This window comes from Moschus berezovskii, chromosome 1, assembly GCF_049115385.1.
Source record: "Moschus berezovskii isolate FMDL1 chromosome 1, NW_MosBer_1.0, whole genome shotgun sequence".
Lineage (NCBI taxonomy): Eukaryota > Metazoa > Chordata > Mammalia > Artiodactyla > Moschidae > Moschus > Moschus berezovskii.
The window spans coordinates 58,149,788-58,176,987 of NC_142460.1; the positions used below are offsets into that span (position 1 = coordinate 58,149,788).

General features: G+C 36.9%; 1 protein-coding gene across 1 annotated transcript in view; it reads right to left on the minus strand.

The window, feature by feature from the left end:
• The window catches only part of PROS1 (protein S), a 70,683-nt gene that overhangs the window by 6,655 nt on the left and 36,828 nt on the right, over nt 1–27,200 (minus strand). The window contains exons 7-13 of the mRNA XM_055436044.2: nt 20,116–20,241; nt 15,102–15,223; nt 12,114–12,229; nt 9,650–9,839; nt 4,788–4,955; nt 3,314–3,482; nt 221–369 (exon numbers count right to left, since the gene is read on the minus strand). Coding sequence (XP_055292019.2) covers nt 221–369; nt 3,314–3,482; nt 4,788–4,955; nt 9,650–9,839; nt 12,114–12,229; nt 15,102–15,223; nt 20,116–20,241 — 1,040 coding nt within the window. The remainder of the gene's footprint in view (nt 1–220; nt 370–3,313; nt 3,483–4,787; nt 4,956–9,649; nt 9,840–12,113; nt 12,230–15,101; nt 15,224–20,115; nt 20,242–27,200) is intronic.

A 27,200-nucleotide genomic window follows, 5' to 3' on the forward strand; every position in this document is an offset into this window, starting at 1 on the left:
ATCCCCTTAACCGCTTGGTTCAAACCTTGGAAATAAGCCAGCAAAAAAGTAACAATAATGAATATTTATTCAATCTTTAATGACATGCCAAATAATTTATGTAAGTTATCTCATTTCATTTTCAAAACACCACTTTGAGGTAAACACTGTTATTCTATCCATGCTACTGATTTTTTAAAAATTACAAAATAAGGATCATAAAGGTTTAGAGTAAAGTTACCTGAAGCTTTTCAGTGGCGGAATCCACTAAGGACAAGGCAAAGGGCACTGTGTTACCGGAAACCAAGGCCAACATAACACCGGTGCCTGCTGATGGGCGAATATTCAAGGACACATTGATTTGCCAAGCCTCAGGATTGGATTCATTCTCTGTTTAAACAATGAAACAGAAGCAGGTACTTCTAAGTGCACCAGAGCAATTAGCTATAATCTTATTAATATTCAAAGCCATCTTTGAGTGATATTAAAGAATTTAGTTCTTTCTCAATGATCTATATAACCTAGGCAAAACAGAGCAAAAGAAAACAGTTTTTAAGGCAGGCAAGAAATACACAGATTGAACCTCATCCTTTAGTTCTTCCTACAACAGAATTCTGGATTGTGGTGTTTAGAATTATTATGAATTTTCCAGTTGCTCTTTAACAGCTCTCCCTTCTGTCTTACATATTCTCCAATGCTCAAATCTCAGAGTGGTTGTGTTATAAAATACAAGAAAGTTCAACAAATTTATTGTAATATTTCTGAGGGAAAATCTGAGTACAGCTGCCAACCCCAGTCCAGTACTTCTCTTTCTTATAGGAGTCAGGTTAGAGCAGTGGGAAAGAAAAGTCTAATCTCTATACATAGGGTTGTGGGATGGTTTGATAATAGAGAAATATTCTGAAGTCAACAGTTAACTCTGAAATTCTAATAGGAACTCTTCTGTAATTCTCTTATCATAATACTTAACATTCTTTTTCTTCATTACTAGGTCAATAGTCTACACAACTAGGGGGCAAGCTCTGCAAGTCTCTATCATTACTGCTTTCCTCAGTAGTCACTTAACAAATATTTGCTGAACTACTATGATTTCAAAACAGTTTGATTTCTAATAATTTGAAATAATTTGTAAACTAATAATCTGAAAATATTAGCTTAAGATCTGAATGAAGTCTTCCCCATTTAATACAAAGAAATGTATAACAATAGCCCAAATACCACTTTGAGGCTTTAAAAGGGTGAATGTGAATGGAGATAATATTTCTCCTTTGACAAGATATTCTTCCATTTAGCCACATCTAATGCTGGGAAGGATTGGGGGCGGGAGGAGAAGGGGACGACAGAGAATGAGATGGCTAGATAGCATCACCGACTCTATGGACATGAGTTTGAGTGTACTCCGGGAGTTGGTGATGGACAGGGAGGCCTGGCGTGCTGTGATTCATGGGGTCACAAAGAGTCAGACACGACTGAGCGACTGAACTGAACTGAACTGAATACTATTACATTTTTCACTATAATCCTTTAAATTCCACCCAAGAGGGAAAATAAAAAACCTGTATAATCATTTTGAAGTAAGCAAATTTACTGTAGGACATGAACAAACTCAAAATGAACATGCAGATGTGGAGAAATTATAATGTAGCTGCTGCTGCTGCTGCTGCTGTGTCACTTCAGTCGTGTCCGACTCTGTGTGACCCCATAGACAGAAGCCCACCAGGGTCCCCCGTCCCTGGGATTCTCCAGGCAAGAACACTAGAGTGGGTTGCCATTTCCTTCTCCAATGTGTGAAAGTGAAAAGTGAAAGTGAAGTCGCTCAGTCGTGTCTGACCCTTAGCGACCCCACGGACTGCAGTCTACCAGGCTCCTCCATCCATGGGATTTTCTAGGCAAGAGTACTAGAGTGGCTTGCCATTGCCTTCTCACTATAATGTAGCATTAAATATTAATTATAAAGTAGGCCATGTTTATGCTATCTGTGAAACAACTAGTTACTTATGAAAGTAAATTCAGGTACAATAAAACTATTTTCATTTTCTTTTCAGATCTTTTTTTCCCATTGGAACAAATTATCATGAGCCTAGATTTTTTTCTATATTCAATCATCAACTCAATTAACATATTTAAAAAAAAAACCTTCATATTCAGAACAGAGCTAAAGTTAATGACATTGTATTAATTTACATTAAGAAAACAGAGAGCAATAGTAAGATGCTTCCTTAAAACTGTAGTAATACTTTTAAGGCTGCAAATAAAGTTAAAATATGACTTTTTCTTAAATCAGAGATATTCAAATTAACCCTAAATTCATACTAAATACTGTTAGTAGATCAAATATTGAACTCATAAAACAGAAAATGACATAGAAGCCAAAAAAATAATTAAGATACACAAATACCTAGTAAAAATATGGTGAGATATTCAATTTCCTTAGAAACTGGGATAATTAAAACTACAAGATTTACTTTTCCAACTCTCTAAATTGCCGAAGAATTGATGCTTTTGAACTGTGGTCTTAGAGAAGACTCTTGAGAGTCCCTTGGACTGCAAGGAGATCCAACCAGTCCATTCTAAAGGAGATCAGTCCTGAGTGTTCATTGGAAGGACTGATGCTAAAGCTGAAACTCCAATACTTTGTCTACCTCATGCGAAGAGTTGACTTATTGGAAAAGACTCTGATGCTGGGAGCGATTGGGGGCAGGAGGAGAAAGGGACGACAGAGAATGAGATGGCTGGATGGCATCACCGACTCGATGGACATGAGTTTGAGGGAACTCCGGGAGTTGGTGATGGACAGGGAGGCCCGGTGTGCTCTGATTCATGGAGTCGCAAAGATTCGGACATGACTGAGCAACTGAACTGAACTGAACTGAATTAGAAACAAATCTTGAGCATAAACTTTATTCTGTTGGTAAAAGTATAAATTAATAAAGAGAGGTCCTCTGGCAAACCAGCCATTACCCTAAGCACAACGTATATTAAAGGAATTTGAAGAGTAGTCATGAAAACAAGAAAACCTAAGTTAACTGTTGACTAGATTGATTCAAGCCCTCTCATTAAGAGTCTAGCAAATGGACAGATATGCTTATCTCCAAATGTTAATATGATTTATCTCAGTCTCTGCTGTTTTATCTGACACCCACCTTTAAGCCAAAAATTATTAAATACAGAAGAAAAATAACCCATAGTCAAGAGAAAAAGCAATCAATACGACCAGTTTTAGATATGACACAGATTTAGTCTCAATTCAAAACAGCAAGGAATTTTTGCTATTTGTTAATGAATAAATTCAAACATTAGTGAGAAGAGAAAGATACAGTAGGAGATCACTTACTATAATCTATGCTAAACTGAGCAAGTCCAGTACCAGGATAGTAGGAACCCCTCTCCACAGTGACAAGACAATGCTTATTTTGTTTTTCTTGAATGATTTCCTTTACTCCTGAAGTTCCTTGATTCATCAAATTCCAGCCTCGAATACATCCATCTAGACGAGGGTTAATCTAACAATATAAAATATAGACCAATGAATGCATTTTAAACTTAAAAAGGGGGAGCTTTATTGATTAAATTACTATATTTATTGATATTAATATATTTATTGATTATATTACTGGATATAGATTTTTCATGTAAGGGCAAAAATCTTTCTTTGATGACATTTTAAAATATTTAGAATTTTATCTAAATTTTTTTCAAGGTCTCCTGCAGATGACAGTCTTTTTCAGTAAAAGTGCATTTATAACATCAGAGACCTTCACTGGGATCCTAATGATTTTTAACACCTCAAGCCCCACCTGCCTCTCCTATATCATCCAGTACTAACTTTTCTGCTCTCTAGTTCCATGTACGCTTTTAGCTGTGGCCCTGGGTTCTCAGCTGCTTTTGTTTTTCATTAACTGTATTTACAATATAGGTTTGTCTTGCCATCAAACACTAAGCCTCTTCAGGAACAAAAGTGTTTTGCATTCTTTAGTCTCACCAAAGCATCCAGTCACACTCAGACATGTAGCTATTTCATAAATAGTTGATTCTTTTTGAATAATTTTACTTTTTAAATGTCTTGATTTATCAGTTTCAAAAGACAGGTATATTCACTCTGACATGAGTTAACTAACTCAGATTTTATATCATATCACAAATCTTTTAAAAGCTAAGGCAACTGAAATATATATAAAATAGTAAATATTTAAATTAAATCAGTAAGTGTAAAATTGGCAGATCCATGACTTCAAATGAAAAATTTTAAACTCTTCAAGGTCAGTGATCAGTCCCCTTCATGAAAACTTTTATATAGAAGTTCGACAAACACATATAGAAAAATCACCTATTACATCTAGCTTCAATTTATGACAGGCTGCAGTTTTATTCCCATCAAAGATTTTCTTCATGCTATACTTGTTTCCCAAATTTTAGTCCTAAAACAGACCTAAGAAAGTCTTACTTTGACTGGCTTCTAGAAAATAATGTACTTTTGGACTCAAATATGTACATTTATACGTCTAATGGCTGAGTATGGACTATTACGATGTTAATGTTTAACTGATGCTTGAAGAATTTTTAAAAATCTACTTCTCCATGAGTAATGCTGGGAATTTAAACAGGCTCAAAAACGTTACTTTCATTTTCTTATTTCCTTACGATAATTTCAAAGGTTGATAATGTTATTTTTCCATGTTCAATTCAAGTTTTCACAGTTGGTGTGTTCAACAGAATAACTTCATTTGACTCTCAGAAAGACACATTTTCAAATCTATTACAGATGAAAGATTTCATCCATGATGAATGATACAAGCTTGGATCATTACCGGTCTAATGAGTGCATTTTCCATTTTCCGAGGTATTCCTGCAAAGTATACTTTGGTTTCTAGAAACCCATTGGTGGGCTTAAAAAGGCTTTCAGGCTTATTTATATTCATTACAGCTTCTTTAGCTATTTTTACACTAATACTCTGTTCTAATTCTTCCACAGAGACCTACAATTAAAAAGACAAAAATTATCAAACAACCAAACATTACTGCATTTCATATGAAACACTAAGATTGAAAAATCCTGTTACTATTCCAGTACATAATTTTCCAAAGTAATCATTTTAATGCACTTGTTAATTTGTTCCAATACATTTCACATGTCAAATTAATATAAAGGTGATAAAAATGCATTTTAGTGTGATAATTCTTGATCAAAACTAAATCAACACCATATTTTAAAGTTTAAAAGTCAGTATTTTTCTATCACATTTAAGCATTCATTTATAATATATATCTTTCAATCCCAGTGTGCCATAAAATTAACAGTTTAAAAAAAAAGAGAGTCACTCTACAGAATCTTAGGAAACTTTTAAATGCCCTTATTTTGCATTTGTCTGATTGAGCAACTTCACTTTCACTTTTCACTTTCACACATTGGAGAAGGAAATGGCAACCCACTCCAGTGTTCTTGCCTGGAGAATCCCAGGGACGGGGGAGCCTGGTGGGCTTCCGTCTATGGGGTCACACAGAGTCGGACACAACTTAAGTGACTTAGCAGCAGCAGATAGTATAAATATGAAATCAATAATGTAAATAAATTTTAATATAAATTAACAGAAACTAGTACATTCAGTATTATGTTTATTAAACACAAATTATATTTTGTTTCAAAATTCAAAAGTAGTTGAGGTCATAAGAAAGCATAATACATTAAATTAAATTGGGTTTTTCTAATTTTGAAAGTAGTTTGGGTTTCTAAAAAAATTGGAAGTAGTGGTAAACAATAAAATTTTTTTTCTTATAAAGGCAATTTGAAGAACCATTGCTGCAATTTCCTCATGTAAAACTGTAGGACTCAAAATGCAAACTCTGCATTTACTTATCAGTAAATGATAAGTATTAAAAAACAATAGGTATATCAAAGCACTACTACAGGAAGGGAAAAATTATGCTCTAAAGTAAAATAACATCCCAGCATAAGCCTTCATTTGTAGCTTTTATGTTATTCTATGCATAGGAGCAAGCTTTGACAAATATTTACTTGAACGTAAGTATTTACATATTGAAACATATTTTTTAACAAATTATATTCTTTTTAATGTAATATTTAGAGAAGTATATTGAATGTGATAGAGTTTAAAACCACAGATTGACAATAACTAATCTTGGTGTCTTTATGGCCCTCTTTACGCTGAATTTCCAAAAGCTTTTAGTCTATCTTAAATTAAAGGCTGGATCTTAAAAATATACCCCGAATCTGACCACTTCTCAGCACTCCTACAATCGACACTGCAGTCAAAGCTGTCATCTTTTCACTGTGTTATTGCAACAGTCTCCTAATCCCATATTCTGTTTTATCCTTGTGAAAGTGAAAGTGAAAGTGTTAGTCACCCAGTTGTGTCTGACTCTTTGCAACCCCACAGACCATAGCCTGCCAGGCTCCTCTGTCCATGGAATTCTCCAGGCAAGAATACTTGACTGGGTAGTCATTCCCTCCTCCAGGGGATCTTCCTGACCCAGGTATTGAAGCTGGGTTTCCCACATTGCAGGCAGATTCTTTACCGTCTAAGCCACCAGGGAAGCCCACGGGCATAGTTGTTCCGAGGCACGTGGGATCTTCCCAGACCAGGGATTGAACCTCAGATATCAGTAACCTCAAATATGCAGCTGACACCACCCTTATGGCAGAAAGCAAAGAACTAAAGAACCTCTTAATGAAAATTAAAGAGCAGAGTGAAAAAGTTAGCTTAAAACTCAACATTCAGAAAACTAAGATCATGGCATCTGGTCCCATCACTTCAGATGGGGAAACAACAGAAACATTGTCAGACTTTACTTTTGGGGGCTCCAAAATCACTGCAGATGGTAACTGCAGCCATGAAATTAAGACACTTGCTCTTTGGAAGAAAAGCTATGACCAAATTAGATCATATCACTTCTCAAAATCATCTAAGGTCTTCCGACTTAACATAAAATTCAAGGTCTTATTCCAGACCCCATTTCTAACCTCAGTTTTTAGTACTCTCTCCCTGTCTCACTACACTGCATCTACATTCACTTTCATATTGCTGCTCAAATAAAAACAAACACATCCTCTAGTCTAAGACTGTATTTGCTGTTCATGTGACACAGAATTATCTTTCCACAATGTCTGCTGTCATGTGCCCTCAAGTCTCTTATTCAATGTAATCCCATCAGAGATGGCTTTTACTTTTCTGATTCCATATGCACTCTCACCATCATCATTCTCTACTGCCTGGCCTTGCTTTTCTTTTTCCTCATAGTATTAATCACTATCTGACAAGCTATTTATTGACACATTTGTGGTTTTCATCTCACCACCAAAATGCAAGCTCTATAAGAGTAAGGACTTTTGTTTTACTCACTATTGTATCCCCACCACCTAGAAGAAGGAATAGCTCATAAAATATTTTGTTGGATAAATGAAATTATACAAATTATATACTTTCCACCAATATTAGGATTATACCCAGCTATGAAATATAATAATCACTTATAAGTTATCAATAATCACTTATAAGAATAAATATTCCTACAGGTTATAGTCATTCTAATGACAATCATTACACATTCAATTCTATTTACCTGAATTATAGAACAATTCTGAGCTATACATTTTAATTTCTTATTTTTAACGTATTTTATTTAAAATTTTAAAATAATTTAAAATTAGTGAAACAACTGCTACAAAGTGAATAGTCCATGTTTAACTTAATCACTTTGTCTTTAATTAAAATTAAAATACTTATTTAAAATATTTATTCATTTAAAATAATTTCTGTGCTGCATAAATTTGTTTGAAACAGTATAATTCATTAATAAATCATCAGGATTATAAGTTAGTAGGACTATCATACTATCCTTTAAATATAAAAGGTATGGAGTGAAAAAAGAAATCCTATTTATCAGCGGGGTGTAAAATGCAAAAATTGTTAAAATATTGAATTACAATTTAAAGAAAAAACAACAGCACCAAATTTATTACCAAAGTTTCTCTCTGACTTGCTAATGTTCTTAAATTTTATTTTTTCTATAAGCTTGCATTCAGTTTATAGAGGGAGATTTTAATTTAAATGCTTTAGCTAAAACATGGGCATATCATTAAATAATAGTTTCTTTTTAACAAGAATCATAAATATAGGAAATGAATGAAACTGTACAGCTGCCTTCCATTCAACCCGAATTCTGTCTTTAACAGGATATAGCTCATGAACAATTCTTCAATAAACACTACTTGCAACTCATGATCACTTCACAGATAAATATTTACCTTTATATACATTATATCTGACCTAGAAATGTATTTAAATTCACCTTCAAACAGTTGATATTTTCAATTTGTATAAACTCATTGAAAAAAGAATTCTGTTTACTCTCTTTTACTGCAAAAGTGATTTTAATGGTTTTAGATAGGTGATTTAGGAACATCTGGCACTAAAGTGTATTCAGTATACTGGAGGAATAGCTGTATGCATCAAATATTATAGATACAGATGTAGTAGGAAAGATGTGGTAAAAAAGCCATACTAATAAGCAACAGAAGTCAAAGAATTTTAACAACTTTTCTGACAGTTGCATTTGATCCTGTGAAGCCACAATTCTTTCAAAGTTAGGAGCCCAAAATCCATGGCTGCCAATCAACAGATAGCCCCCTTTTTGGTGAACCACATCTGCACCCAACTATTCTTTATTACATTTTCCTGTAACATATTTCACATTACACAGTATTGGTTCACAATGCCACATCCACTATTAAACTGTGAGAGTCTAACCTCAAAGAACATGGACAAACTCTTACTATGGTTTCAGCCCCTTGGACTCAGGAATATAGCATTTTAAACATGCTTACTAAATCCTTATTGAATATATGATTGCAAGAGTGGATTAATATAATGAAATAATTAGTGATGACTTTACATGGTTGCTTAACATGGACCTTTCTTGTCAGTTCCCATAGTCTTAGAAAGTATCTCTTTGGGGCACCACATTCTAAGGTGAAGCTGATCTTCTCAGCTCTTCTATGCTAAAAGTAGCATTGATTTAATTGACATTTTCCCCTCTATAGACTAACAGTAATCCCTTTTCCAAGATAAGTTCCATTTGAATACAGTAGATTAAAGTTCTATTCTTGATTATTCAAATAAAGACTCACTTTTAGGGATTATCTAAAAATGTTAGTTTCTAAGCATTCTGATTGGTTCCAGCTAGTGCATCCTATTTGTACAAATCCATTAATCCATATGATAATATTTAAAATTAAATTAAATTTTTAATTTTGTTACTACATGTATTTCTCTTTTACATTAAAAATATTGATGGCTATCCAGTGTAGTTCTCCCAGATCAGTGTTATCTTTGCATAACCCTTGACCATATAGGTGCAATATCACAGTTCACCAGTGACAGCCACTAAAAAAGGTAAAAAGTTAAAGACAAAATAGTTGTTTTTAACAAAGCTAATAACTGAAAACAACTTCAGTTACGGGAAATCCACACTGTTGAGAGAGAATAATTTCTCAGACCATTTCAGGTATTTACAGTGTGTAGAATACACTTCACACAACATCAGATAAACCCAAACTTATTTTGGTTTGGTATCACTATTAAAGTAATGATTAATGATTTTATACAAACTGCATCAGAGTGGAATGATTCTTTATGAGTTCTGCAAAACATACCATATTCCATAAACCATCATTAATAACTTTGCCTCCAGTTGTCATTTTGACTGTATTTTCATTCTTAAACTGAATTTCAATCTTTCCCTCACGAAGCGCAATCAGGAACCAAGCTGAGTGATCAGAAGATTCTGCATACAGGATAACACCTTCTGAATCATATGTCCGGAAATCAAATTCAGCTGAAAATCTGAACAGTGGACAAAGAGAGAGCCTGAATAGTAAGAAATACTGAAGATCATGTTTTTCTTTTACTCTCGAACTGGCAAATAGCAGTACGTTGAAAGAGACAACTCTTTCACTAGAAAAGATAAAAAAGAGCAGGATTAAGCTCTTCTTGTATTATCTCTGGCTCTATGTGTACTTAAAAGCAAGCTGTTCTGACAATTCCTGTTGCTATTAAGACATTGAACATATATGTAGCTACTACAGGGAAGGATAAAAATCTTAAGAATGCTGGACTGAAAAATAACATATATCAATTCATGGCCTTATGATACTTTAATGAAAATCAGCATTAAAGTTTACAAGGGACCAGTAAAGCAAACTGATTGAAAAAAGGTAAACAGGAAAAATAGTTGTATAACTAGTAGTCATCTGAGTTAGGTTAAAATAAAGGTAATTTAAATTAAAAAATTAAGATTTCAGATAATTATTAAATATGGCAAGAAAGAATCCCAGACTCTTTCCTTTTCTATGTACAATAGTAATAGTAATAGAGGCATCATTTGTAATGGACACAAACCTACCTCAAATAGAACAAAGAAAAAGTGATAGAATAAACTTTCAAGCCTTGAGAATTCCAAGGAAATATTATAAAGAGGTAAAAGTGGAGTAAAGTTTGTTGGGTAGATCACAATATACTAGGAATTTAAGGAACTCAGATTATATTTAAAAAGAACAATTTTGCTCTGAATAGGGACTTCTATTCTCTTTCATATTCATCACATTTTGCTGATGGGAAGCATATATTATCTTGCCAAAACCTGAATCTGTGTATGGTCAGGATCTTCTAGAAGTTGATCCTATTATGGAGATAATTTCCTTCTCTTTGTAAAAACATGCTAAACCAGTAATTCAAAGAGTTGTGTTCTGCATATTTTCTGTCTGGAATACATCAGCATACTGATTCACTACCTTGGGGAACAATTCATTCTCTTTCAGAAGTATTGTACAGTGGAAAAAAGTGAACTTGTTAACTTTGGGGCAGCATAAGTATTTGATCCTGGGAAACAGAGTTGAAGAAATTTGCGAAAAAAGAAACAAAAAGCATTAGCTGTTCTTTGTGTTTGTTACACAGGCGGCAGTTTGTAAAAATTCATCAAGTTGTATATGTAAGATATATGTATATTACATGTATATTTCTCTGTGTGTGTATGTGTGTGTATATACAAATATATATATTACCTCAATAAAAAGTTTAAACAAAATAATAAACACTGAAAAAAAACAATTGTTTGACCAATTTTATCTGATGTTAGAGCCCAAGCTTTTGTGAATGGTGAGAAATGAATACCTCTCAAAGTGTCTGAGATAATTAATTCTTCTCTCTCATAATTACTCTCATAGCAAAGAAAGGCTGTCTCCAGTCTATATCACTAGAAGATATTCTTTGCTCTGAGATGTTAAAGGGGAAAACCACATTTTTGGGGAAATCAGAGTGCTGAAACGGCACAATTATATCACTGAATAAATTTCAGTGTTCCTTAATAATAAAATTTCTATGAATTGAGTTGAATTATTTAATGAGTTTTCACTCATATATCTAATGGATTAAATTCTAAATATACATGCTTATCTAATTAAAATATTTTAAAATTTGGATTCTATAATCAGTCTCAAATGTTTCCTTGCCATTATTCCAACAAAATTCCAATTTTTTTTTACTAGTTCCAACAATGTATGGCTCTGAGAAAATTTGATAAAATAGCATCATGACTCAAAATCAGAAGCAATTACTCCCTCTCCAAAGTCAACCTAACTACAGGAAGAGGAGATAAAGTACTCAGTCAACTAAAATCATGTGACACATTTTTTAAAAATACTACTTCAGCAATCTTATCATAGTTTCCTTAATAATTATGAATATAACTATATTCTAAAAGCAGTTTGTTGAATTATTCCCATTACTTAGAAAGAATAAAAAAGAATGAAAATTTCACAAATACATTAACTCTTCTTTTCCAGCTTCTTAAAAATATGTATTCATTAGAATAGGAAGAACTCTGGCTTAAGGTAAAATCATCACTAGGGAAGATCACCCTAGAACAACCCCAAATGATTCAAGCATGAAAAATATGTGTGAAGGAAAAAAAGAAATTTAGGGTACCCAATATCATCTGATTGATAATATACCTAAATTAAATGATTGTCAATAAAATTTCATGGATTTTAAACCGTTCATTGACTCCTTTCTGTCCTGACCTGCTTATTTCTATAATTATCACTGACATTGGTACCTCACCTGGTGGTTTCTGGCAAACGAAATTTTAAATACAAAACGACCCCTACAAATTGCTCTGCCAAGTAAAGCAATTCATAATTTTTGTCAAGGTTCAAAGGAAGGCACACTGGAACAGCCTGGAGAAAAGGCAACAAAATAAGAAAAAGCATTGGTTACTGCTTGGTGTACGTATCAGGATATCATGCTTTCTCTGGTTCCTAGTGTTCTTGTCCGGAGAAGGCAATGGCAACCCACTCCAGTATTCTTGCCTGGAAAATCCCATGGAAGGGGAAACCTGGTGGGCTGCAGTCCATGGGGTCACTAGGAGTCAGACACGACTGAGCAACTTCACTTTCATTTTTCACTTTCATGCATTGGAGAAGGAAATGACAACCCACTCCAGTATTCTTGCCTGGAGAATCCCAGGGACAGGCGAGCCTGGTGGGCTGCCATCTATGGGGTCGCACAGAGTCAGACACGACTGAAGCAACTTAGTAGCAGCAGCAGTGTTCTTGTCAAACATATCCTCTCTGATACAATAAAATAAATGCAGAACACCCATGGTGATAACAAAGCAATATATTTTACTTCCTTGTATAGTCCATCAGTGTAATCTCCAAGAATGCGTGCTAAGTCACTTCAGTCGCATCTGACTCTTTTTGTCCCTATGGACTGTAGCCTGCCAGGCTCCTCTTTCCATGGGATTCTCCAGGCAAGAATACTGGAGTGGGTTGCCATGCCCTTCTCCAGGAGATCTTCCTGACCCGGGGATTAAACCTGTGTCTCCTGCGGGCTCCTGCATGGCAGGTGGATTCCTTACCGCTGAGCCAGTTTTATTTATTTTTTCCTCCGTACCTAGTTTATTTGTTTTTCTTTGGAGTATAATTGCTTTACAATGTTGTGTTAGTTTCTGCTGTAAAATAGAGTGAATAAGCTATGATGATGTTAGTCGCTCAGTCGCGTTCGACTCTTTGTGACCCCATGGACTGTAGCTCACCAGGCTCCTCTGTCCACAGGATTCTCCAAGCAAGAATACTGGAGTGAGTTGTCATTCCCTTCTCCAGGGGATCTTCCCCACCCAGGGAGTGAACTCAAGTCTCCTGCATTGCAGGCAGATTCTTTATAGCAGAATAAACTATATGTATCCATAAATCTGCTACCTCTTGGGCCTCCCTCCCACTCACCCTCCATTTGTTTTAAAGTCATATTAAGCCAAAATTTTTCTGAGCAAAAATGTGCTCTCTAGATATCAAAGGAAATGCTGAAAAACCTGAACAGGATAAATATAAAGTAAAATGTCTTCATAATCTCCAAGGAATTGACCAAAAAAAAAAGATTTAGAGTCAGGTGATTTACTATCTGGGCTTCCCAGGTGGCTCTAGTGGTAAAGAACCCACCTGTCAGTGCAGGAGACATAAAGGACGAAGGTTCGATCCTTGGGTCAGGAAGATCCTCTAGAGGAGGGCATGGCAACCCACTCCAGCATTCTTGCCTGGAGAATCCCATGGACAGAGGTGCCTGGCAGGCTACAGCCCGTAGGGTCACAAAGAGCCAGGCATACTGAAGTGACTTAGCACACATACATGAACTATTATCAAGGTTTTTTTTTTTTTTTTCCTTTTCAGAGTAAAAGCAAACATTTAAATGGAAAGTTTTTTAAAGGAGAAGTTCTTGGGCATACATCTAGGGATTTTCTGGGGAGAACTGTGCAAATAGCACTATATTAAATCTAGGTCCTAAAATAATATCTCATTTCCTCTTAGAACTTCAGTAAATCTATTCCAAGGAAGATGGCAATGTGCAACTACAAAAAATACTGAAATAATAGGATATCAAATTACAAAATAGACATGCACACAATATATTTCAGTGAAGTACTACCAAAGTTACTACATACACCAACTACCTTTCCTTACCTTCCTTTACCAAATAGGTAGCATAATATGAAATGTTGACATTTTTAAAACATATACAGCTTCTCTTGATAGCAAATAGAGAGTATGTGTAAATCAATGACTATATAATAATCAGTTAAGGGTATTTATGTCTGCCTCATAAGCATGACATTTCACTTTCACTTTTAAAAATTAAAAGAGATTCATGAATTGGACTAAAGATCACTAACGTGATCCTTAGGGGGAGAAAAAAGAGCTTCAAATTTCTTCATTGGAAGAAATATTAGAACCTTCTCCCAACATTCAATTTCCGGATTAATTATGAATTGAATTTGAGTAACCTAGAAGCAAGTTGGAGAGATAGTAACAAACTTGACCCCTCTGAATTTCCATATACTTAAACCTCAACTAAATCCTACTCTGACAAAATTGTTTGCACCTGAGATTTTATGTATACTCGAGTACTAACATGCCTAAGCCATGATCAAACTTGTCAGAGTGTGATAAACAAAAGTAGACACTGAAAAATGTTTTCACTGAAATTTCTATGAAAGATTTTTTTCTCACAAAGAGAAGTATAAACCTTAGCTTTTTACAGTTTTTTAAGAAAACATACACATTGCATTTTAAAGAAGTACAGGCTACACAGATGAGCACTCTCTGAACTGTGGCCCTGCAGCTTTTTCATAATCCAGTCACTAACTCTCCACATGCATGCTATGTCGCTTCAGCTGTGCCCAACTCTTTGTCACCCACTGTGGACTGCAGCCCATCGGTCTCCACTGTCCGTGGGATTCTCCAGGCTAGAATACTGGAGTGGATTGCCATGCCCTCCTCCAGGGGATCTTCCCAACCCAAGGAATGAGCCCGTGTCTCTAATGTCCCCTGTATTTGCAGGCAGGTTCTTTACCACTAGCACCACCTGGGAAGTCCCTCACAATGTTTACCAAATTACGTGGTCAAAATTAGTAAATAGATTGTGACTCAGAGCCCGTTTTGAACTATAGCGATTATAGTAGAAATCTGTATTTTTACTTACCTCAACTATGTGGAAATAAGTACCAGGATCTCATTTTTAAAAAGAGATGGGAAGGCTAGCATTGCAAAGTGTTACCTCACAACTCTTTTGATCTTGGGCAAGTTTGAATCCTTTCTTTCCGTCACAGTAACAAGAGTAACCTCCAGGGTAATTGACACAAAGTTGAGCACACAAGTTCTCAGAGCATTCATCTACATCTGGGGGAAAAGAGAAAATAAATTTTAATATCTCCTAAATGTGCAACCCACCAGAAGAAGGACTATTCTGATTTTAGTATAAGATAATCAGTGATGATAAATCCTTAGTGAAAGAAATGCTTTGAGATCAAATCACCTTTATGCAATTGCCACAGAAATTTAAAAGAGTCACAAATGTAGTTTCAATCTGTTTATATACCTGAATCAACAAATTTAATGAATAGCTTTCAGTAATTAATAATTAATGAATATATAACAACTATGCTAATTTTATGATTTTGAAGAAAAAAAGAGTCTCAATGTAACTGTCAAATCTGATCATATGAATTCCATTGACACTTTCCTCTTAACTCTTTGCTTTGAAGAAAAGGAAGGGGAAAAGAAGGAGTGGAGGGGAGGACAGGAAGACAGGGAAGGGAAGGGAAGAAAAGATCGCTTTTAACTGAGGGTTAATGTAATTCACAGAGACAGAATCCACCTGCCAAGCCAGAGATGTGGATTCACTTCCTGGGTCTGAAGGATCCCCAGAAGAAGGAAAAGGCAACTTACTCCAGTATTCTTGTCTGGAAAATCCAATGGACAGAGGACCCTCTTTGGCTACAGTCCATGGAGTCACAAAAGAGTTGGAGGCAACTTAGCAGCTAAACAACAATGTAGTTGGAGAGTAAATGACTGTATCAAGAAAATATCACTTTCCATAATGCAATGATTAATGGTGGCAATAAATTTAAGGACATACATTTATTTTTTAACTTATTAAAGATATATATATATATAAAAAATCACTGTGCTATTATCTCCGATTTTGTGAAATCTTCTCTATGGTCCCTGTCCCAATCCATACCTTAAGAAAATCATTCTTGAAAAGTTGTAATAAGATTCTTCAGCTTAGATATACTTTAGAAATATATAAGATCCTTGACCTTTTAGATTAATACATCCTATGATCTTTGAAAATTCCCAAACTCAAACACTGCTATAGCATGCCGCTGCTGCTGCTGCTAAGTCGCTTCAGTCGTGTCCGACTCTGTGCGACCCCATAGACGGCAGCCCACCAGGCTCCCCCGTCCCTGGGATTCTCCAGGCAAGAACACTGGAGTGAGTTGCCATTTCCTTCTCCAATGTGTGAAAGTGAAAAGTGAAAGTGAAGTCGCTCAGTCGTATCCGACTGAGGGACCCCATGGACTGCAGCCTACCAGGCTCCTCCATCCATGGGATTTTCTAGGCAAGAGTACTGGAGTGGCTTGCCATTGCCTTCTCCGTGCTATAGCATAGTTTCCCCTTAAAATGAGAACCCATTTGAATGTCTTAAAATAGAGCTCCCAAATTAGTGAGCCCTCAATACTATTGAAATTGAATAGCATAACTAAGGTAATAAAATATTGTATATAAATATAAATATATATATATATGTCACATCCATTTCTGCTTTATTGACTATGCCAAAGCTTTTGACTGTGTGGATCACAATAAACTGTGGAAAATTCTGAAAGAGACGGGAATACCAGACCATCTGACCTGCCTCTTGAGAAATCTGTATGCAGGTCAGGAAGCAACAGTTAGAACTGGACAGGGAACAACAGACTGGTTCCAAATAGGAAAAGGAGTAAGTCAAGGCTGTCACCCTGCTTATTTAACTTATATGCAGAGTACATTATGAGAAACACTGGGCTGGAGGAAGCACAAGATGGAATCAAGATTGCCAGGAAAAATATCAATAACCTCAGATATGCAGATGACACCACCCTTATGGCAGAAAGTGAAGAAAAACTAAAGAGCCTCTTGATGAAAGTGAAAGAGGAAAGTGAAAAAGTTGGCTTAATGCTCAACATTCAGAAAACTAAGATCATGGCATCTGATCCCATCACTTCATGGCAAATAGATGGGGAAACATGGAAACAGTGGCAGATTTGTTTTTTGGGCTCCAAAATCACTGCAGACGGTGATTGCAGCTATGAAATTAAAAGATGCTTACACCAGGGCAGGAAAGCTATGACCAACTTAGACAGCATATTAAAAAGCAGAGACATTACTTTGTCAACAAAGGTCTGTCTAGTCAAGGCTATGGTTTTTGCAGTAGTCATGTATGCATGTGAGAGTTGGACTATAAAGAAAGCTGAGTGCCGAAGAATTGATAATTTTGAACTGTGGTATTGGAGAAGACTCTTGAGAGTTCCTTGGGCTGCAAGGAGATCTAACCAGTCCATCCTAAAGGAAATCAACCCTGAATATTCATCAGAATGACTGATGTTGAAGCTGAAACTCCAATACTTTGACCACCTGATGCGAAGAGCTGACTCATTGGAAAAGACCCTGATGCTGGGAAAAATTGAGGGCAGGAGGAGAAGGGGATGACAGAGGATGAGATGGTTGGATGACACCACCAACTCAATGGACGTGAGTTTGGGTAAACTCCAGGAGTTGGTGATGCACAGGGTAGCGTGGTGTGCTGCAGTCCATGGGGTCACAAACAGTTGGCATGACTGAGAGACTGAACTGAACTGATATCACATTTAAATCTTTTTTAAAAAAATCTGTCATTCATTGAATATAACTACAATATTCATTGATGTGTAGAGCCGACTCATTGGAAAACACCCTGATGCTGGGAAAGACTGAAGGCAAAAGAAGAAGCGGGCAAAGAGTATGAGTTGGTTAAATAGCATCCCTACTGAATCAGACATGATTTGAACAAACTCCAGGGGATAGTGGAGGACAGAGGAGAATGGTGTCCTACAGTTCATGGGGTGGCAAAGAGTCAGAAAGGATTTAGCGAATGAACAACAACAAATTCACTGTAGTTATTCAACATATACAATGAATATAACTACAATACAATACAATGTGGTGAAGTTGGCTAATGATAAATCTGCAAATGCTTAGGGCTGACCACGGTAATTTCAATCTGGAGGGGTGGGAGAGTAGAAATGGTGTGTGGTGGGAGATATTGTTTATTGAGTACGTGAGGATATAAGACATCAAAATCTCAAAAGGAATATAAAGAGTTGAAAAAAATCTATTCTAAGATTATTATCAATTTAGGCAAATTCACAGAGAGATAAGCAGGGTTTGGAGGTTGTCAGTGATTGGGAAAGGGAGGAGGGGGAATTTATTGCTTGACAGTTACAGAGTTCTGTTCAGAAAAATTTTGGAACAGATAATGGTAACGGCTGCATAACTGTGTGACTGTAATTAATCACTGAATTGTACACTTAAAACAGTTAAAGGGCACATATCTTATACATGTATTTTGCAATAATAGAAAAATTACTATTAATTTGATTAGTTTTAGTCATGATATTGGGCTTCCCTGGTGGCTCAGCTGGTAAAGAATCTGCCTGAAAGGGGGGAGACCTGGGTTTGATCTCTGGGTTTGGAATGTTACCTGGAGAAGGGAAAGGATACCCACTCCAGTATTCTGGCCTGGAGAATTTATGGACTGTATAGTCCATGGGGTTGCAAAGAGTCTGACATGACAGAAATTTTCACTTTCACTTTCAGTCATGATATTAAACTCACTTTAAAAATTTTTAAAAATCAGAGGAGGATGTGAGATAATTTGTACATAGCCATGATTTAAAAAAAAATAATATCCCTATGACACATCTAAGCTACCTGGGCAGCAGCACTGGAGTCAAATGAAGTAAACACAAGTTTCAAGGAGCTCTCTCAAATCCAAACACAGACATCACTAATCACTGCTTCTCACAGCTTTAGAGCTTGGCTCTCATCTGGTTATGATGAGATTTTCTTTTTACATATATTTAATTATAACGGAGTTCAGTTCAGTTCAGTTCAGTCGCTCAGTCGTGTCTGACTCTTTGTGACCCCATGAATCACAGCATGCCAGGCCTCCCTGTCCATCATCAACTCCCAGAGTTCACTCAAACTCACCTCCATCAAGTCAGTGATGCCATCCAGCCATCTCATTCTCTGTTGTCCCTGTCTCCTCCCGCCCCCAACTTTTCCTAGCATCAGACTCCTTTCCAGTGAGTCAACTCATCACATGAGGTGGCCAAAGTATTCCAGTTTCAGCCTTAGCATCAGTCCTTCCAATGAACACCCAGGATTGAACTTCTCCAGAATGGACTGGTTGGATCTCCTTGCAGTCCAAGGGACTCTCAAGAGTCTTCTCCAACACCACAGTTCAAAAGCATCAATTCTTTGGCGATCAGCTTTCTTCACAGTCCAACTCTCACATCCATACATGACCACTGGAAAAACCATAGCCTTGACTAGACGGACTTTGGTAGGCAAAGTAATGTCTCTGCTTTTTAATATGCTATCTATGTTGGTCATAACTTTCCTTCCAAGGAGTAAGCGTCTTTTAATTTCATGGCTGCAATCAGCATTTGCAGTGATTTTGGAGCCCAAAGAAATAAAGTCTGACACTGTTTCCACTGTTTCCCCATCTATTTCCCATGAAGTGATGGGACCAGATGCCATGATGTTAGGTCATTTAATATTTTACAATAAAATGACACACTTAAACACACAGAGAAAATCACTGAAAAGTCTGGCATAAAACCAAACATTTCTAACCACCTTGTTTTAACTTGTCTTCCTTTCTGTGTGTGTGTGTGTATTTCCTTTCAGCTTCTTTTTATTTTTGAATATTATGTGTTTCTTTTGCGTCTATCGTATATGGGAGGTCAGAAATTCAAATACAGCTTAGAGGGCCATCAGATTGCACAGCACTAAAGATCATGCACGGGTCTTACATACTTTTAATCTGGAAGGAAGCCATCACTACCCAACTGATCAAATTATAGAATGGATTTTACCACCTGAGAAAATCTGATTACTGATATCAAGGAGAACCAATGCTTCTCATTTCAAATCAGGGTGCCAACTCACTCCCTCCACCACCAGTAATATCAACAGAACTTTACCATCACAAGACTTTGATATGGGATTGTATTTGTAGCCTTCAGCACATTCACATTCAAAGTCTCCTGGAATGTTCTTGCACACAGCTGTACCACAAATGCTTGGCTTTAAAACGCATTCATCCACATCTACAAATGAAACAAGTATATTAAAAAAAATTTTTCCCATACCAGAAGAGACTAGCAAAGAACCCTTGATTTGTGTTTCCTGGGTCTAGTTTCATGTATCTAATAAGAAACCAGAGGGATGGGATGGGGAGGGAGGTGGGAGGGGGGTTCAAGATGGGGAACACATGTACACCTGGGGCAGATTCATGTAAATGTATGGCAAAACCAATACAAAATGTAAAGTAATTAGCCTCCAATTAAAATAAATAAATTTAAAAAATTTTTAAATAAAATAAAAAAAACACAAAGTGGACTAGAAGTAACAAAATGTTAAATCTATCATCATATTTTAGTTCACTTAATACATTTTCTTTCTACAAATGCATAGGGAATTTGATCTGTGTCTGCTATTTCCTTGTAATCATGTAAAAGAAAAAAAGGCTTTATTTATTTTCTTATCTACTAGGTTCAGTTCAGTTCAGTTCAGTTCAGTTGCTCAGTTGTGTCCGACTCTTTGCGACCCCATGAATCACAGCACGCCAGACCTCCCCGTCCATCACCAACTCCCGGAGTTTACACAAACTTATGTCCATTGAGTTGGTGATGCCATCTAGCCATCTCATTCTCCGTCGTCCCCTTCTCCTCCCGCCCCCAACCTTTCCCAGCATCAGAGTCTTTTCCAGTGAGTCAACTTGTCACATGAGGTGGCCAAAGTATTGGAGTTTCAGCTTTAGCATCAGTCCTTCCAATGAACACCCAGGATTGAACTTCTCCAGAATGGACTGGTTGGATCTCCTTGCAGTCCAAAGGCCTCTCAAGAGTCTTCTCCAGCACCACAGTTCAAAAGCATCAGTTCTTCGGCGATCAGCTTTCTTCACAGTCCAACTCTCACATCCATACATGACCACTGGAAAAACCATAGCCTTGACTAGACGGACCTTGGCTGGCAAAGTAATGTCTCTGCTTTTTAATATGCTATCTAGGTTGGTCATAATTTTCCTTCCAAGGAGTAAGCGTCTTTTAATTTCATGGCTGCAATCAGCATCTGCAGTGATTTTGGATCTACTAGGTTACAGTACGAAAATAAATTGAAGAAGTGACTCATCATATTCTTAACATGTATTCCTAAACACATGTTTCTGAAATTTGGTCTTAAAAGCTTATCTACATTGAAAAAAAAAAAAAAAGCTTATTTACTCTGTATTATCACAAATATAAAAAATAGGATAAAATGAGATGGCTCATCACTTTTACACCTTTCCTTTGGAAATGGACAATAGCTAAACCTGCATACTACTATTACGGCTTAAATTATTCAAGAGTGATTCAAATTTAAAATGGGATTGGGTAAGGTCTTAAACTACTTATGAAGCCACAGCTAAACCAGGATAAATTTTAACATTAAATTAATATTTCAGAAATTTCAAATTGCAATTAGTTACTGAACAGTGCCTGTGAAAAAAACAAGTGATAGAAATAGTTCAATAAAGATATAATTATTATAGTGAACTTTTCTCATCTGTAAAGAAATCTGAGCACCGAAGAATTGATGCTTTTGAACTGTGGTGTTGGAGAAGACTTGAGAGTCACTTGGAGAGCAAGAAGATCCAACCAGTCCATCCTAAAGGATATCAGTCCTGAATATTCGTTGGAAGGGCTGATGCTAAAGCTGAAACTCCAATGCTTTGGTCACCCTGATTTAAAAAACTAACTCATTTGAAAAGACGCTGATGCTGTGAAAGATTGAAGGTGAGAGGAGAAGGGGAGGACAGAGGATGAGATGGTTGGATGGCATCACTGACTCAATGGAGATGAGTTTGGGTAAACTCTGGGAGTTGGTAATTGACAGGGAGGCCTGGCGTGCTGCAGTCTACCGGGTCGCAAAGAGTCAGACAGGATTGAGTGACTGAACTGAACTGAACTTTCTCATCTGTACTCTCTGAGGAAAAACAAGCTCAGAATGAAATCTAGATTTTCTACTCTAAAAAGCTGATAGTTTAATTTTTTCAAAAATGGCCAAATTTTCAGACATTTCTCTGTTTAAAATAACCTGCACAAAAAAATAAATGAATCAATTTACTGTGGCAAGTAAATTTTCCTGTATTTTGCTTGTATCAATGTCAATATTCTGTATGTTATGAGGCACTATAGTTTTGCAAGTATTCCTTTCTGGGGAAATTGGGTAAAGGGTACATGGGATGTCTTTTATTACTTCTTAAAACTGCATGTGAATCTATAATTACTTCAAAAAATACTTAATTTTTTTAAAAGGGCTATAAAATCCATATTTTTAACAGAAAGTAAAAACATGACTAAATTTATTTGATTTGAGGCCTATTACAAGAACTCCTTTAAATTATATGAGTGTAGGTTATAGTATATACATTTTTTGACTCTACACTGACATCTAATGTCTGATGAAAAGTTTTATTCTTGCATTTTTGGAAATTTACTGGCAACTTAATCCCAACCAAATTCACGTTTTAAATAAAGGCCCTGTTGTAACAATTATATATATATTCTTCTACTAACTTTGTACTTTATTGCTTATGTATCATGAACAAAACACTATGTAAATGAACCATACAAAAACATATGTACTGATCAACAGAGACACTCATTTCTAAGAGAACTTTTGGTTAATGTGTATTAACTCAATGGCTAAGGATTAAATTGCTCTTAATTAAAATGTAAAATGTAAATTCTTTAGCAGCACAAATTCTTTCAAGTATTTAGATGTTCAAGTACAAATGGGTATTATTTGCTTATGGAATGCCTATGGTATCCTTTCATTATGATGATTTTCTCTAACTAGCATTCTAACGATACTGGTATTCTAAATATCTACCCTCAAACACCTTCAAATAGGCAAACAAGAAAGATATATAATCTAAAATTGTATAATTGTTCATAGGAAATTGTTAGTTTATGCAGTTCACCTTAAAGTCACTTAACTACACTTTAAATGATATCATAGTAAATAATAGAATGATCTTGGTTCGTTTCCAAGGCCAACCATTCAAATCACAGTAATCCAGGTCTATGCTCCAACCACTAATACTGAAGTAGATGAAGTTGAACGGTTCTATGAAGACCTACAAGACCTTTTAGAACTAACGGCAAAAAAAAATATGTTCTTTTCATCATAGTGGACAAGAATGTAAAAGTAGGAAGTCAAGCGATATCTGGAGTAACAGGCAAGTACGGCCTTGAGTACAAAATGAAGCAGGGCAAAGTTAACAGAGGTTTACCAAGAGAACTCACTGGTAATAGCAAACACCCTTTGCCAACAACCCAGGAGATGACTCTACAGGTGGACATAACCAGAAGGTCAATACCAAAATCAGACTGGTTTTGTTCTTTGCAGCCGAAGATGAAGAAGTTCTATACAGTCAGCAAAAACAAGACCAGGAAATGACCATGAACTCCTTATTGCAAAATTCAGACTTATATTGAAAAAAGTAGGGAAAACCCCATGGCCATTCAGGTATGGCCTAAATCAAATCCCATTTTATTATACAGTTGAAGTGACAAATATATTCAAGAGATTAGATTTGATAGACAGAGTACCTTGAAGTACTATGGATGGAGGTTTGTAACATTGTACAGGATGTAGTGATCAAAACCATCCTTGAGAAAAAGAAAGGCAAAAAGGCAAAATGGTTGTCTGAGGAGGCCTTACAGGTAGCTGAGCAAAGAAGAGAAGCGAACGGAAAAGGAAAAAAGGAAAAATATACCTATCTGAATGTAGCGCTCCAAAGAATAGCAAGGAGAGATTTTTAAAAAGCCTTCTTAAGTGAACAATGCAAAGAAATTGAGGAAAACAATAGAATGGGAAAGACTAGAGATCTCTTCAAGAAACTTAGAGATATCTTGGGAATATTTCATGAAAAAATGGGCACAATAAAGGACAGAAACAGTATGGACTTAACAAAAGCAAAATATAGTAAGAAGAGGTGGCAAGAATACACAGACGAACTGTACAAGAAAGGTCTTAATTACCAGGATAACCATAGGGTGACCAACTCACCTAGAGCCAGACATCCGGGACAGTGAAGTCAAGTGGGTCTTGGGAAGCATTACTACGAACAAAGCTATTGTAGGTGATAGAACTCCAGCTGAGCTATTTCAAATCCTAAAAGATGATGCTGTGAAAGTGCTGCACTCAATATGCCAGCAAATTTGGGAAACTTGGCAGTGGCCATAGGATTAGAAAAGGTCAATTTTCATTTCATCCCAAAAAAGGGAAATGCCAAAGAATGCTGAAACTCTACACAATAGCACTCATTGTACTTGCTAGCAAGGTAATGCTCAAAATCCTTCAAGCTAGGCTCCAACAGTATATGAACCGAGAACGTCCAGATGTACAAGCTGGATTTAGAAAAGGCAGCGGAACCAGAGGGCTTCCCCTGTAGCTCAGTTGGTAAAGAATCTGCCTACAATGCAGGAGACCTGGGTTCAATCCCTGGGTCGGAAGATCCCATGGAGGAGGAAATGGCAACCCACTCCAGTATTCTTGCCTGGAGAATCCTATAGACAGAAGAGCCTAATGGGTTACAGTCCATTTCTTAGGGTCCTTTAATAGACCAGGACCTGGTGGTCCGGAGTCAATGATAAGAAAGTGAAACAGAGAGCCAGAGGGAGGGAGGGAGAGAGAGAGAAAGAAAGAAAGAAAGACACGGGGACCCAAGCTCTGATGGAGCAAAGGTGTTTTAATGATCTTTCTGTGAGTATATATAGGCTGTTGTATAAGAAATTTCTTTTGACAATGATAAAGATTAGAAAACCAAACATACAGCAACCATTACCAAGGGAACAAGGGATTAATAATGGTCACAGGTCAGGAGACAATCCATATCTCAAGAAAGAGGTTCCAGACTAAGCAGTTTTGTTGTAAGGAGAATGTTTACTGAAGGAGATTCAAGCCAGTTTCATCCTATGACCTCAGTACTGGGAGTGGCATGCCGCTCCACTGTCTTCTGATAACAGAAACTAATTAGGAACAGAAGATTTATAAGAAACAGCAAGTAGGAATCCTCCTGTTAAACATTCCCTGACATCCATGGGGTCACAGAGAGTCGGACACAACTGAATGACTAAACCACCATTTGGAGGAACCAGAGATCAAGTTGCCAACATCCACTGAATCATAGAAAAAGCAAGGGAATTCCAGAAAAACAGCTACTTCTGCTTCATTGACTATGCTAAAGCCTTTGACTGTGTGGATCACAACAAACTGTGGAAAATTCTTAAAGAGATGGGAATACCAGACCATCTTACTTGCCTCTTGAGAAACCTGTATGCAGGTCAAGAAGCAATAATCAGAATCAGACATAGGACAACAGACTGGTTCCAAATTGGGAAAGGAGTATATTGTCACTCTGCTTACTTAACTTATATGCAGAGTACATCATGCGAAATGCTGGGCTGGATGAAGCTCAAGCTGGATCAAGATTACAGGGAGAAATATCAACCTCAGATATGCAAATGACACCACCCTAATGGCAGAAAGCCAAGAGGAATTAAAGAGCCTCCTGATGAAGGTGGGGCTTCCCTTGTGGCTCAGCTGGTAAAGAATCTGCTTGCAATGCAAGAGACCTGGATTCGATCCCTGGGTTGGGAAGATCCCCTGGAGAAGGGAAAGGCTACCCACTCCAGTATTCTGGCCTGGAGAATTCCATGGACTGTATAGTCCATGGGGTTGCAAAGAGTCAGACATGCCTGAGCGACTTACACTGGGCTTCCCTGATAGCTCTGTCAGTAAAGAATCTGCCTGCAGTGCAGGAGACCTGGGTCTGATTACTGGGTTGGGAAGATCCTCTGGAGAAGGAAATGGCAACCCACTCCAGTATTCGTGCCTGGAGCCTGGCAGGCTACCGTCTGTGGGGTCCAAAGAGTTGGACACGACTTAGTGACTAAACTACTACTACTACTTGATGAAGGTGAAAGAGGAGAGTGAAAAAACTGGCTTAAAACTCAACATTCAAAAAACAAAGATTATGGCATGCATTCCCAACACTTATGGCCAACAGATGGGGAAACGATGGAAACAGTGACAGACTTTATTTTCTTGAGCTCCAAAATCACTTCGGATGGTGACTATAGCCATGAAGTTAAAAGACACTTGCTCCTTGGAAGAAAAGCTATGACAAACCTAGATAGTGTATTAAAAAGCAGAGACATCACTTTGCTGACAAAGGTCGTCTAGTCAAAGTTATGGTTTTCCCAGTAGTCATGAATGGATGTAAGAGTTGGACCATGAAGGCTGAGCATTGAAGAACTGATTTTTTTTTTATTGGAGGCTAATTATTTTACAATATTATATTGGTTGGTTTTGCCATACATTGACATGAATCTGCCCTGGGTGTACATGAGTTCCTCCTCCTGAACCCTCCTCCCACATCCCTCCTCCCCTTATCCTCCCTCTGGGTCATCCCCACATACCAGTCCCGAGCATCCTGTAACATGCATCGACCCTGAACTGGCGATTCGTTTCACATATGATAATATACATTTTCAATGCCATTCTCCCAAACCATCCCACCCTCCCCTTCTCCCACAGAGTCCCAAAGACTGTAATTGATGTTTTTGAACTCTGGTGTTGGAGAAGGCTCTTGAGAGTCCCTTGGACTGCAAGGAGATCCAGCCAGTCCATCCTAAAGCAAATCAGTCCTGAATATTCACTGGACAAACTGATGGTGAAGCTGAAGCTCCAATACTTTGGCTACCTGACGTGAAAATCCAGCTCATTGGAAAAAACCCTGATGCTGGGAAAGACTGAGAGCAGGAGGAGAAGAGGGTGACAGAGGATGAGGTGGTTGGATGGCATCATCGACTCAATGGACATGAGTTTGAGCAAACTCTGGGAGATAATAGACAGGGAAGCCTACCTAGAACTGCAGTGTGCTGCAGTCCACGGGGTCGCAAAATGTCGGACATGACTGAGCGACTGAACAACAATAATAAACTATGCTAAACAC